Raw genomic sequence first — 15,141 nt, 5'->3', positions numbered from 1 at the left:
TTTTTTTTTTTTGCTCCAGATCCTAAATGTTAGCAATGAGTCTACACATAAGGAAGAAATTCATGTGTTCAATTTGGTGCTGTTCAGATTTGCTATTAAATGCTAGTAAACTAAATCAAAAGATGAACACAAATTTTTTGTGGTTTACAGCAAGATTAAATACACTGTGTTTGTTACTCATGAAAGTTTCCTTTGATCAGTATGGGGGGGGGGGGATACACAACAAAACAAGTATTTGGTAATGTGCTAGTTGTAATTCCTTACCAGGACCTTAGTAACTAGTTTCAGGAGAATATTACTCCACACCTGTATAACATAAAATATACCAATAATAATCTGTAATTCGATGACTTTTTAGGAACCCAGTTTCATATCTTTTCTCAAGGGTAAGAAAATATGAATTTAATTTGACTAGAATCAATCACAGAGAAAAGATGTATATGTATAAATCTGTATTTGATATAGATGTTATTCATATTTGAAAGCTTGGCTAATTTTCCTAATTCAACCTTCTTGTGTTTATTCAGAGCTATACCAAGGTTTATATAAAAAGCACTTCCTTCAGATGTTAACAAATGCTAATTCATATTTGTTATATACAAATTTTAAGTGCTGTCATTCAAGATTATATCGCTTAAGAATAGGCTCAATTTGTTTCAATATTTTGCATTGTGACTCTTATTCTCTACTTAAATTTTCTGTGGTAACAACATTCTTATTTCAAAAGGGCTGGAAATCATAACAGTGCTTTTGCTAATAGTGTTATTCCCTCCCCCCCAATATAAAGCAGAGACTTTAATGGAAATACTAGTACATGATAAATAGAGGCAGTAATACAAAATGATACATGTATATTGGTCATGTTATTCTTAGATGCAAAAAAAATCACATTTAAAAACCCTGGAAGATATTATTTCTACTCCATCAAGACTGCAAAACCTTCAGGGAAGATTGTTCCTCGTGTTCTTGCTTTCAAGTGGAAATGAATTTTTAATTATTATTATTATTTGGTATGGCACTTAAGTCAAGGGATCCAACAGTTTTTAATAGAATTTTCCTATAGGTCACACTTGCTTCATTCTCCTGTTTCCTCAGGAAAAGTAAAACGAAGTCAGCTTTGACAGACACATGTAGGAATACCATAAATGTATGCATGAATCCCCCTGTCCTCCCTCCATCCCCCCACGTCTGCTTTTAGTCCAGCACAGAAGAGGGGGCTGGGCGAACACAGCAGTTGGGGCGACGAAAATTCTGCAGCATGGACTGGAAGATATTATGCTGCCTTCCCTTGAGCTTTTTATTTGAAGAAGTATCAGAGGAAATGGATCTCCGGGTCTGGTCACTTTGTGTTTTGATTAATTTCTCGTGTTCCTTAATCTGCCTTTGTAAATGGTTCTGGATGGCGATTCCCAGGGACTCTGGGTCCAGAGAAGCACCGTACACCTCCCAGGTCATGCCCTGCTCATCCCACACCACGTCCTTCACACGCTTGGACTGCTTCAGCTGGACCTTGGAGTCCAGGCTCAGCTGCTTTTTCTTCTCTCCCGGGGTGAGCCCTACCTGAGCGGCCGCTGCGGTCACACTCAGTTCCTTGAGGAACTCACTGACCCGGCTGCCCCTGCGGGGACTGGCCTTCACTGACCGAGAAGGGGTCCTTTTGCCAGACCCTGGGCTGGAGTCCCCCAGAGAGTCGGGGGGTAAGCTCAGGCTGGCGGCTGGCCTGGCCTGTCTGGGGTCTTCTGACATGTTCTCCTGGGTCTTTCTTATTGGGGAGGGTTCTTTCTTATTCGCCGTGGACCCTGGGCCTGCATTCTCTTGAGGTTGAGGAGTGAGCAGTAAGGGTTTGGCCTCTGGGGTATTCATGTCTGCAGACTCTAGTTCTCTTCCTATTGGCGGTGAGGCCGGCGTCCCTTCCTTTGCACCTCCTTTCAGGATGAGGTCCAAGCTCTCAGCCTGGCCATCTCCGCTGGCGGGGGGACTACAGGAGATGGATGGTTGGCCAGGCGGTTCTGTTTTGTGGTCATTTGTGGTTTTCATTCCAAATGCAGATTCCTGGGGTTCACAGGGGTCTGATCCCTCATTGGGTCCATCTTGGGCATTGGCACCAAGGGACATCTGGTCGACCAGGCTAGCTTTCTGAGAGCTGGAATGAGTCCCCGCTAGCGGCGTGGAGGTTCGGTCTTGCCCCACTGGAGTCATGCCCGCTGATCGTCCCTCTTCTTGATTACATCCATCCTGAGTCGGACTGGAGGCCACGCTGATGGATGGGGTTTTGAAGATGTCCCCTGCTGGGCTCGCTGGGTTGTGGTTTCCTTGGAAACCTGCAGAAGCAGCTGCAGCTTTGGCATGGGTGGGCAGCGGTGGCTGGATGGCAGGGCAGGGTCCTGGCGGCACCTGGGGGCCCAGGGTGCTGTGACAGAGCTCCAACACGTGGCTGCCACCGCCACGGCCATGGCAGATGACACTCAGCTGCTCCTGTGCTTCCAGATGCTCCAGGGCAGGGATCTCCTTTAAGAAGGCGGTGAGGATGCTGGGGCTGGTAGAGACTGACCTGCTCTCCACCAGGGCCACGGCCTGAACCTCAGCATCTTGCTGAGCCCTGCTGGGGACTTCCCTGGGCTCAGGATCAGTTTGGGTGGTCATTGTACTGGCTTCTCTGAACTTGGACACTCGATGCTGGGTGGGCTCAGTCTTAGAATCCTGAGGACATGGCGAATCTTCGCTAGTGAGCTGCGACAGTGGAGGTGTCTCAGCTGTGAAGCCTTGGCTCTCAGAGAGGGTGGCAGAGGGCTTTCTGGTCTCTGTAACTTCGCCCTCTCTTGTTGCAGGGTTACAGGGTGTCTTCATGGAACCAGAGACCTGCCTTTCCCCTTCCCGTGCACCTGTGGGAGAGGATGAATGACTCCACACCTGGGCATGCGGAGTGTGTACCCTTTCCTGGAGTTTATCTGGAGAAGGAAAATCACAAGATGCGATCTCTTTGTTGTTGCCACAGGTGTCGCCAGTAGGGAGACTTGAGTTCTCATCTGGCTCTCTGTTGCTTGGTGGCGGTGTTGCACTGTTGTTCTCCGGTTGCTCCGTGGTGGTGCTCTGGGATTTCATGGAGGTATCTTTAGGGACCAGTGAGCCAGTGGCATTGGGCTGATCACCTGGGATGGCCTGGCCCGTGTGCTGATTGGCTGGCATTGTGGAGGGTGAATGCCCAAAATCTTTTCCTACTGCAGATGTTGGGGAGGGGGTGGTGGGCTTGCTGCTTCCCGGTAGCTGGGGGTCACTGGGAGAGTTGCAGGTGAGACATGCTTTCTCCAGCTGGTTGAACAAACCAGAAGACATGTCTGGCTGAGGGGTGTCATGCTCACAGGTTTGCATCAGGACCTCCGGGGCTGAGCCCAGGCTGAGGTGTGGTGTTGCTGGAGCTCCAGCAAGGCCATTGGCATTCTCATCCTGCGGAGAGGGGACGGCTTGTAATTCTCCTCCAGTCCCTTCTTTCCCAGCAGATGCAATCAGGGTGGTTTTAGTGGATCTCAGAGAGTCGGGAACAGTCCCCATCGAATTCCTCTCCTAGGACACGTCTGAATGCTCCCTCCAAGGGTGTCTCCACTGGGCAGCAGTGTGAGCTCAGAGTGAACTCAAGCACCAACCTGGGGATGAAAGAGAGAGTACCATTAATATGGCACCCCATGGAAGAATGAAGACCAGGCTGAGCTGCTATTTTTTTCTTAGCTCCTATAAGCACATTCAAATGTGTCTTCCCACATCTACGGAGGCAACATTGGGAAGGCAGATGTTCTAAAAAGAACTACACAAATACTATTCTGGTGTATTGGGTTCTGCTTGGGCTTTTCCTCCTCAAGGTTGGTGCTCTGCCACTTGGGGCATGCCTCCACTTTCATTTTTTGCTGGTTAATCAAAGACAAGTGTCTTATGGACTTTTTCTGTCTGAGCTGGCTTCAAAGTGTGATCCTCAGATTTCAGTCTTCTGAGTAGCAAGGATTATAGGCATGAGCCACGAGTTCCTGGATTACACAAAGGTTTTAATATAACTAATTATATTTGATAACCATATTCAAAGTCATTTGTGTAATCTGATTAACCAGAAATCAGAAAATCCTGAAAAATTGTTATAATTAAATCAGTTAGTATTGAAACCAGTCTGAACAGATAAAGATATTTGAACTAGACATTGTCAAGAAATAAATGTGGATTTGATGTATGACAAAAGAAGAGTTCACATTTGGTGGGAAAAGGTTGGCTTAGTTAATATAAGGGGAATTGGTATATTTATCTATGAAGAAAGAAAGAAAGATCTTTATTTTATACAAGTCCCAAAATAAACCCTGAATGGATTTAGACAGGTAAATGATTAAACTGCAAAATACATATTTAAGTAAATTAAAATTCTGTAGGAAAATCTAGGAACTTAGATATACAACCTAGGCTGAGGTAGTCAGCTTCTCTGACAAGACAAAAATTACAAATGAGCACATAAAGATACTAAAGAACTACATTAAATAAGGAAATAAAATTCAAAACTTTTATATGACAAAAGACATAATAAAAACTCAATAGATTTGAGAAAAAAATCATTTGCAAACTTGAAGGATAAGCAAAAATGTAGGCAATGAAATAAGAGCTTTTAAAAATTAAAAGGAAAACCAAACAATCCATTGGAAAAATGGGTAAGAAAAGAGGAAATTCAGCTTACCAGATAAGAAATCCAAGCAAGCAACCAACTTATGAAAAGACCATCACATTTATTTGAGGTCAAATGAATGCCAATAAATTAATGAGATTTTATTTGATTCTAACTCTTCTTGCAAAGACTTCAAAATATTTTTTAAGGAGAGAGTTAATGAAAGAATGCATTTATTTTTATTAATTGTAGGTGCAAATGTGCACCACTACATCTTTCTTGAGGAAGCAGTTTAGTGTTTTGTTTTGTTCTGTTGTTTTGTTTTTTGCCTGGTCCTGGGGTTTGAACTCTGGGTCTGGGTGCTGTCCCTGGGCTCCTTTTGCTCAAGGCTAGTGCTCTCCCACTTGAGCCACAGTGCCACATCTGGCTTTTTCTGTGATTAATTGGAGATAAGAGTCTCATGGACTTTCCTGCCCAGGCTGGCTTTGAACCATGATCCTCAGATCTCAGCCTCCTCAGTAGCTAGGATTATAGGTGTGAGGCATGTTGGTTTTTAAAGCTAAAAACACATGTCCTTGACTTAGTGAAACCAACTCTATCAAGAGAAATGAGGGCACTAACATATATGGATGCAGATCTAAATGTGTTTATTGAAGAACTATTTGCAGAAGCAAAGACTGTATACAAGCTATCCCTATATACAGAGTGAGTGGTAGGGTGCTTCCTGATATATTCCTATGATAAAGTGAGAAATTAATATAGTAGCTAATTAATATAGTAGCTAATTAATTAGGTTCAATCTTTTCAATTGATAAGGATTTCCCTAAGGTAGGGTTTAATGAGAAGGTGAGGGAAGAAGAAAAGCATAAACATTTTCATTTTGGTCAAGCCATAACCTCTGACACTCCAGATGCATGCACACAGTCACAAACAGGTATGCATATGCGTATGGAATTTCTAAAAATAATTATGGTGAGACATATGAAATGAGAGGGCTTATGGGTGTGTGTGTGTGTGTTGTGTGGGTGGAGTTACCCAATGGAAAGAAATACTGGAAAAAGTCTAATATAACCTAGGGCATATAGTTATATAGAGTTGTGTGAATGTTTGTGTATAGACTTTGGTTTTCTAAGAATTACTGAGCTTTGAACTCAGCGCTTTGAGTTAGCTAGGCAGATGTGCTACTTTTTAAGCTATGCTGCCAACCCTCTGTTGTGATTGTTTTCCTTAAGACTCGAACTCAAGGCCTCACTACCTTGCTTACCTTTTTTGCTCACTGTTGGTACTGTGCTGCTTGAGCCATATCTTCAGTTCTGCATTTTTGCTAGTTTATTGGAGGTAAGAGTTTTGGGGATTTTTCTGCTCAGGCTGGCTTCGAATTCTGATTCTCAGATCTCAGCTTCCTGAGTAGCTAGGATGACAGCTGAGAGCTGCAGATTACTAGCATTTAAGGTAGGGTCTTGCTTTATGTCCAGACTGCCCTGGACTTCGATCCTACTTGTGCTTCCTCAAATCACTGGGGGACAAGTACATGTCACTGTGTGTAGTTATTGATTGAGATGGAATCTCCAGAACTTTCTGCCTGGAGTAGCTTTGAACTATAATATCCTGATCTCTGCTTCCCAAGTAGCTAGGATTATAGCTTGAGCCAACTTGCCTGGCTAGATTTTTTTTTTTAAGATAAAGCATATAGATAAAACAAGGGACCAGAATTATTGAATAACCGTGTTTCAATATTATTTGTTGGTAATAGGCTATATTACTTCAGGCTAATTACTTTATCTTTTGGGGCCCAAATTAGATCAATGGTAAATGATTTCTAGGCAACATGGATTATATGATTTCTAAAGAGCTTTCCTGTGTCAGCATTCAAGACTCCCACTTCTTCGCCTGTACATTAAATATTAATCTTGTTAATACACCAAACAACACAATCTTAATTCAAACTGCAAAATGTCAAAATAAAACCAAGTCAAATCCAGTTAGATCTGGATTTTGAAAATATGTATTTTATCTTTCGGTTTAATGCCTCTTTCCTGGTCTATTATCATACGAAATCTAACAGTAAATCAAATTTATCCTCCTGTCAACCAGTTCATCCCTCTAAGTTCATTATTCATATTAATGGGTTGACTATTTTCCCATCCCCCCAATCCTGACTTCCTCCAGCTTCTCCAAATACTCCTCCAGTTTCCCATTGAATTTCTTTTCCTTTCTGTTTTCTTTTCTGGTTCCTAGCCAGGTTTTCTCTCTCTCCCTACTGGATCTGCATTTATCATACCTTACCTCTAAGGTCAACCTTCCTGATCTTCAAAAGTCCACCCTTCTTCAGGCCTCCCTCTTTTCTATTTTTAAACAACTTCCACAGGTTGGCCATCTTTCTCCTTTGGCTGTAATTTCCATGCACTGGTTTGTCCTGTTACTATTGGTGTAAATGCACCCTTTCTTCACAAATACTGCTAACTGGTAAGTGTGTGTGTGTGGGGGGGGGGGGGGGAGGGAAACTTAACGATTAACATCTGTTGAAAACACAATTAATAATGATGTTGTTGATAGAAGTCAGAAAACAGTGGTGTCATATTTATTGATTTAAATCCATGTCCAGGTTTAGACCAGGTTAGATAACTATATAAGTTAAACTAAAACCCAAAAACATTGGACACCTACTAAGAAAAGCTGGTAGGTTTCGTAAAGCCAGGAGAACAGCATGTCTTCTTTGTTACACAGCTACAGCCAAGAAATCTGGTTTGCCAAATAAAATACGATCAGCTCAAAGTTCAGCAGCTGGAAGCTAAAAGACTTCCATGAAGAGGATGTCATAGAACTTTCAGAAGTCCTTGTGTTTACTCCCACATCCCCACCACACAACTGAGAGTGTCAGTTTAACTTGGAAAGTTTGTTTTCATTCGTTTTATTAGTAGAGGCTAAATGATCCATCAACTCAACAATCAAGAAATAAAAAGTCCGGATTGATTAGTTAATACTTGTGAACTCCAAATCTCATGCTTTGTTAGTAGACAATCAGTAGACTGGCTCTGGTAGCTAATGACTGTAATCCTAGCTTCTTGGGAGGCTGAGAAGGAGCCAGCTTGGGCATGAAAGTTTGAGAGACCCCTTCTCAACCCATAATTGTGCATGGTGGTTCCTGCCTGTCATCCCAAACTATACAGGAGGCTGGCACTGGAAGGTTCATGGCATCAGGCTAGCCTGAGCAGAAGAGCCTTTGAGACTCCATCTCCACAGCAAGAAGCTGGATACAGTGTATGGCCTGTGTTCTTGGTAACAATGGGAAACTTAAAAGTAGGTAGACAGCAGCTCTAGGGCTCTCCATGCCTGGAAGACAGGGAGGTCCTGGCGTAAACAGAACCAGTGAAAACAGGGCTGGAGGTGTGGCCCAGCAATGTCACACCAGCTTAGCAAGTGCAAGGCCTTGGGCTCAAAGCTTAGTGTTGCAAAGAGGAACGAAAAAGAAAAAAAGAGAGGAAGACACAGCCCTATCGGAAGACACAGCCCCATCGTAGGTCTAGAGCAACTCTTCTAAGCTTTAAAATGGCTCCCACCCCATTTCCTCCCCCACCAAATGGCAGAAATTCCTAGTCTTCATTGGTTCAGACAATGGGAACATTTTTTTTTTTTTTTGGCGGTCACGTAGCTTGAACTCCTGGCCTGGGTGCTGTCCCTCAGCTCTTAGGCTCAAGGCGAGCACTCTACCACTTGAGCCACAACACCACTTCTGGTTTTCTGAGTGGTTTATTGGAGGTAAGAGTTTCACGGACTTTCCTGCCTGGGCTAGCTTTGAGCCATGACTCTCAGATCTCAGCCTCCTGAGTAGCTAGGATTATAGGCGTGAGCCACTGGCACCCAACTCAATGCGAATATTTTAAAAGCACAAATACTCAGTGGTTTAGAGTGAGAAGCACATGTCATTATCATCCGCTGGAATCCATTATGAGAGAGTTTAATAACTTCTAAATATGAGGTTGCAAACAGGTAGTCCCTAAGACTGAACAAATCTCTCTGCAGAGTGTGTGTGTGTGTGTGTGTATGTATGGTGTTTGGGGGTCTTCTTCCCCTTCCTTTTTTTCCTTTCTCATTCATCTTTCCTTTTTTTCTTTTGTGAATAGGAAGGACATTTCATAAACAAAATCAGATGTCTCCTTTCTGGCTGCTATTTTGAAATCTGGAGGTTGATGGCAACGTCTAGATGTTTGTGCTGATGGGAAGAACCACATCAAGTGACTCAGGTTCTAGGACATAGGATTTTCCAAGGACACTGTAGATTTATGACTTCTTTGTGAATTAGACATAAGTCACACAGCAGCTAAAGGTAGCTTAACGTGAGTCTGTCATTAAGTCTAATGGGAACTGTTCCCTGGTTAACCCATTTCTTTGGTACTTTTCTACTCACAAAATCACCAGCAAAGACTTTAAGCGTGGTTTTGCAGTGAGAATTCAGGGTAAACATGATCAATCTTTTACAAGTTAGGAAACTGAGGCTCAGAGATTAAGTAACTACTCAAGGGTGGGTATCTGTAATTCCTGTCGAACTGATTCAATGATGATGCGTGTTTGAGCTCTTACTATTAACTGCAACTCTAGAAGGAGATAGAAAAAATTATATCTAGGTCTATTGTCTATTATCCCTCAATCTATGTATCTAACATCTATCAGTCTGGATCTCATCTGCCATCTATCCATCTGTGTATCTCCCATTTATCTCTATCTACTTATATGTAGTATCTATCAATATCTATCTCATCTGTCATCTTTCAATTTGCGAATCTATCATCTCTCAATATCTGTGTCTATTTATCTAATCTTTCTCTTTCTCTCTCTCACACACACTGGCTTGCTCCCTTCTCCTGCTTGGTTTTGCAGGCGATTCACTATCCAGGGACAGCCTAGATGATTGACAGGCACACCTGGTCACTTGAAGACTCCAGCTTGTGGATCGCTGACACCTCCACTGCCCATTGTGGAAACAGTGGGCTCCACGGCGATACCACACTGTGTATTTTCGTAACAGACACCCACGTGTAAGAACACAGGCCGTAGGGAATCCCAGCCCTTTGTAACTTCCTCTCCAAAGCAGTGCTGGTGAGAAGAGCATCAAACAGAAACCTCAGAGCCGCTGGGCGGCCTCTGGTCAGCAGGACGCTTAGGAACTCAAGGCTGTAATAAATACCACAGGCACTTTAGAACGGGCATTAGCGGACGGGGTTCCGGGAGATGGCATCGTGTGCCTTTAGTGACATTAGAATAATATTCCAGGGGTCTCAGGAAGTCCCTCATCTACCGCCCTGTGACGGCTGAGTCTAGTCTTTAGGTGACAAAGACAAAGAACCTTAGGATAAGTAAGAGGGGAGACACTACTCATTCTCCATCCAGGCTTTTCCTTCCTGACCTGATGGACACCCTGCAGCTCCTGCCAGTGCACATCTGTAAGGAGAGGTGATTCAATCCCCCAAATGACCATGAGCTAGGAAAAGAACTCCTCATGCCCCCTTCCCTCCAAAGACACTAGGGGAGAAAGTGGCTTCTTTCTATCAGCCTGTGGATGAAGCAAATTCTCAAGACTGAAGAACAAAGAGCATTGCTCCAAATGGAGCACCAAGAGTGTCAATTAAAAGGGCTGTTTCAACAAAAGGCTCATGAGGAGTGATCAGTATCCTTTCTCCTAATCCAGTTCTTCTGTTTGACACTTTCTAGAAACCAAGGAGAGCCTAGCTTGGGAGTTCATTGATCTCTGCTGTAAACAGAACTGGACAATACCCAGGAGGTTCAAAGGGGGACTCATAAGATATATGAAAACTGGGTGGTGGTGGCTCACACCTGTAATCCTAGCTACTCAGTAGGCTGAGATCTGAGGATGGTGGTTCAAAGATAGCCCAGGAAGACAAATGTGATAAACTCTTATCTCCAATTAACCTGCTAAAAGCTGGAAATAGGAGTATGGCTCAAGTTGTAGAGCAACAGCTTTGAATGGAAAAAGTCAAGCAAGAACCCTGAGTTCAAGCCCCAGTACTGGCTCAGAAAACAAACAAATACAACAGGAAACACATTTGTCAAATACAATGTGAACATTTGGATTCTAACTCCCCAGTGCATTAGATGATTATCTGGGGCAGCAAATGCCTTCCTACATTCAATGACACTGTTCGGTGTGGATCTCCCCAAATCGTTGGAAGCCATGTGGCTTCCTTATTGCTACTATGAAGTGGAAAGAGTTGAGTGATGGGGCCAAGAAATGTCATCCAACAAGACCGGCCACAGCAAGCTCTGTTAAGAGCTATTAAGAACATGTAGGCTTTAAACCATATTTGGCTAAGAGAGGCAAACAGAGCAATTCAAAAATGTCTATAACCTCCATAATAATTACTCTTCATAAGGACTCATCTCATTCGGCCACCTGACTTCAAGAAGCTAATGAGAAGTGAAGATCTCTCCAGAAATCCATGTGCACACACATGTACTTGTTTGTAAGTTTAGTCGTTTATGCCTGGAATGGGGAAGGAGTTTCTTTCTTTATTCCCTCTCTAGGTCCTCTAGCTGGGGTTCTATGAATTGGACTGACAAAAGACAGATTATCTAGAGAAAAGCATAACGATGTATTTAATAGAGTCTTTGTGAGAAATGAAGAGATGGTAAAGTCTGTGTTTATGCTAGGCTTGATGGAGAGTGGAAAGCCACCAACAATCATGGTGGGAGAGAAGCTCATCGGGGAGAGTGGGAAATAAGAGATTCTACTGGAGTGCCTCTGTGTCCCTCCGTGTTAGGAGAAAGGGTTGCTTTTTCCTTCCTAGGATGGAGAGGGAACTTTCCACAGGAGGTCCCATTTCATGGGAGATGAAAGAGGTCAAAGAATCTCTCTTTCTCTGTATGTAAACACACACACACACATACACACATAATCTGTCATGGGGCTTAAACTCAGGGCCTGAGCACTATTTCTGAGCTCTTTCACTCAGGGATAGTGCTCTACCACTTAAAGCTACCATATCGCTTCCGGTTTTCTGGTGGCTAATTGGAGATAAGAGTCTCACAACTTTCCTGCCTGGGCTCGTTTTGAACTGTGATCCTCAGATCTTAGCTTCCTGAGTAGCTACTATGACAGGCATGAGCTACCAGGGTCTGGCTTCCTTCCTGTATTTTTAACTTCTCAAAATTCCATCAGCCTAAAACATGTCAGAGCAATGCGTTCTGATCCCTCTTACTGGAAACCTTTCCAAGGTGGTACATCCATATCCTTTTCTCCAAGGCTTCAGAAAAAAAGATGTCATTGAATGAAATTTACCTTCACTTAATGAAATTTACCTTCACTTAAGCTTAAGTGAAATAATGTGAGTCAAACACTGCATGATGCTTAAAATATACCTGGTAAACAATTACAAATTACTGTTTTTAAAAGTTATTATTTTGGCATGATTCTATATCCATAACTCTCAGAAATACTGATTTTAGAACTTAGAGAAGATAGTCCCTCAATTTTCTAACATATTGAGATAATTTATGGTTAAATATAAAGTTGTTGCTGTTGTGCCAGTCCTGGGGCTTGAACTCAGGATCTGGGAGCTCTTTTGTGCTCAAGGCTAGTGCTTTACCACTTGAGCCATAACTTCACTTCTGGACTTTTATAGGTTCATTGGAAATAAGAGTATCATAGACTTTCCTTCCCTGGGCTGAAGCACAATTCTCAGATTTCAGCCTACTGAGTAGCTAGGGTTACAGGTGTGAGCCACCTGCACTTAGCTAAAGTTTTTTTTTCATTCAAGGACCAGAGGTATCACTAAAGCAGTAGGGTACCTGTCTAGAAAGGGCAAGGCTCTGTACCACTAAGAAAACACAACAACCAAGTTTTCCAGGTATGGTAGCAGACACCAGTAATCCCAGCATTATGGAGGATGTAGCAGAAAGATGTTGACAAAAGGCTATTCTGAGCTACATAGTGAAACACTCTCAACATATAAAATAATACCATACATTACAAAACAGTTGGTTTCACAAAATGCCTAGAGTTTATCTTTTTCATTTGAACTTCTCTCTACAAGAGGTCATTAAAATATTTAGGTTTTACTATTTTTTTTTTTACCTTCTCTAATCAAGCTAGCTCTAATCATCGACTTTGCTTGCCTGACACTCAAATCTGATTTCTTGTTCTTTTGCAACTCATCTTTGGAGGCTTTCAAGTTCAAGCTTATTTTAATTGCAAAGAGTGTGCAGGATCTCAGGGCTAGAAGGTGGTTAAATAACAAGCTAATAGAAGTAAACTTCCACAGTTCTGCATTTGCATTTTTTTGCATTTACATTTTAAAATCCTGTGTTACATATGATCAGTGTGCCTTTGAATCTCAATTTCTGCAGGGTATATTTAGCACCAGTAAAGGCCTGCTGAGCTTTAGGTACCAATATTCTTCTTGTCCTTGCTTGTTCCTCTTGACCTTGGTGGATCCCATGGCCTTTTGTCCCTGACTCCTCATGCCCTGCCCGTCATAACACCTCCAGCTCCCCAACTATTCAGATTCTCATTAAAATCAAGACACGACCCAACCTGCTTTCCTCTGGCCAAGGCACCTTCCACGTGCAAAGGTGAGGATCTCAGTGGGAGACCCCACAGTGCCCAAAGCTTATTCATGATATTTTACTTTTAGCTTATACCAAGTACCAGAGTGGGGCTTCTGCTTTGGTTCCCACTCTTGGGTCTTTAATCATGTTGAATGATGAGAAAGTGTCTGTTAGCAATATTTGGGAGTAGAGAGCTGTACATGGAACTTGGCTGTGGAGGCTTTTCTGCTCCTATTAGAGAAACAGAAACTCAACAGGAGGCCAAGTCATAGACTCCTCCAGTATTCTCATAGATTCCGATACTCTTCTGCTCATAAATTCTGACATTCTTTTGCTGTGCTGCCCTTTTGCTTTGTGCACGAGAGAATCCGGAGTATTCTACTCTTGACGACGAATTGGTTTCTTTGCTGGGGCCAGGATCTTTGAGTTGGACTTGTCAGTTATAATTTAAGTAGGGGGAGGGGGGAGGAATCAAACAACTTGTTACTTCCCTGCTTCATAGCCTGTAAAATGCAAAGTCACTAAATTAGGCATCATGAATACATAGAGGTTTTGCTTTTATTCCCCCCTAAGGAGATTTCAATCCACTTGAGGAGACAAGACAAATTAAATCAAAAGCTATAAGTGAGCATGATAGTCTCTAATTAAGTACCTTAATGTTGTGGTAATAAACTATGCTTTTATAGCCATTCAAATCAGGGGAAGGGCCAATATTTCTAATTCAATTGACATCTCCTAACAGCTCCTCTGTGGACAAGAAACTATTGTCTGTGTAAGTCAGAATTAAAAAGGACATTTCAAATTAAGAGAGAAGCGAAGGAAATAACAGTAACAATAAATGATGAGACCTAAAAGAATCCCTATGTCACATTGAGACAATTAAGAAATACTATCACTAGCCAGGCATTTATTTAATAAGTGGAGTGCTTCCTCTGTGCAGGGATTCAGAATCTAAATATAAATAAGATAGATACATTCATGTTATTGAGGGTCTCACACTTCTGGAAAACCATGGAATAGAACAGATGCTGTAAGAGAGAAAGCAAGACAAACAGAAGAAAGTTGGAAAGTCTGGAAAGATAATCAAAGCACCAGGAATAAGCTAGACCAGCAGACATCCATGAATGTCCACACAGGCATGGATGCAGACACCACGCACACCTCTGCCATCTCCCCCCCCACTGCCTAACTCACTCCAAGTAAACACATCGTTTATGAAACTATAGTCTTACAGGCCAATAAAAGTGATGACTAGCTGTGCTGCTGCCTCTTCCAGTTAGGTTGCTCCTACAATTCCTTTCTGTTAAGTCTAAAAACAAAGGATTAAATCCCCTGAAGTCCATGTTCATATTGCATTCATTTAGTGAATTTTCCTAGTGTCCCTGAAGGCATTTCCACACACACACACACTGTGTGTGTGTGTGTGTGTGTGTGTGTGTGTGTGTGTGTGTGTGTAGAGTGTTATTCAGCCATAAGGAAGAATGCAATTATGTCATGTGCAAAGAAAAATTGGATGGAATTGGAGACCATTGTGTTAAGTAAAATAAAACAGACTCAGAAAGAGTGCATGTTTTCTATTATATTCAGAATTTAAACCTAAACAAATGAAAATAATGACCTGAGTGTAAAATAGGGATTGTTGGTGTAGGAGGGCAGCAGAGAGGTGACAGAGTATAAGCACGAAGGAGGCACTTCACATGCACGTATCCAAACAGATGCTAACTGTCAAAGGGGGGAGGGGAGCTGGGTGTCGGTGGCTCACGCCTGTAATCCTAGCTACTCAGGAAGTTGAGACCCAAGGATCTTGGTTCAAAGCCAGCCTGGGCAGGAAAGTCAGTGAGACTTTTATCTCTAATTAACCACCAAAAAAAAAAAAGTAAGTAAAACCAGAAGTGGAGCTGTGGCTCCACTGTGGTAGATCGCTAGCATTGAGCACAAAGGCTCAG

General features: G+C 42.6%; 1 protein-coding gene across 1 annotated transcript in view; it reads right to left on the bottom strand.

Moving 5' to 3' along the window:
* Positions 1-774: 774 nt before the first annotated feature.
* Gprin3 (GPRIN family member 3) overlaps positions 775-15,141 on the bottom strand; it is a 49,444-nt gene continuing 35,077 nt past the window's right edge. Inside the window, exon 2 of the mRNA XM_042701586.1 lies at positions 775-3,641. Coding sequence (XP_042557520.1) covers positions 1,195-3,549 — 2,355 coding nt within the window. The 5' untranslated portion in view covers positions 3,550-3,641 and the 3' untranslated portion in view covers positions 775-1,194. The remainder of the gene's footprint in view (positions 3,642-15,141) is intronic.

The sequence above is a fragment of the Dipodomys spectabilis genome, unplaced genomic scaffold, assembly GCF_019054845.1.
Source record: "Dipodomys spectabilis isolate Male_0828 unplaced genomic scaffold, ASM1905484v1 ptg000297l, whole genome shotgun sequence".
Lineage (NCBI taxonomy): Eukaryota > Metazoa > Chordata > Mammalia > Rodentia > Heteromyidae > Dipodomys > Dipodomys spectabilis.
The sequence above is the reverse complement of the archived record's forward strand: the minus strand, read 5'-3'. Positions and strand labels throughout refer to the sequence as shown.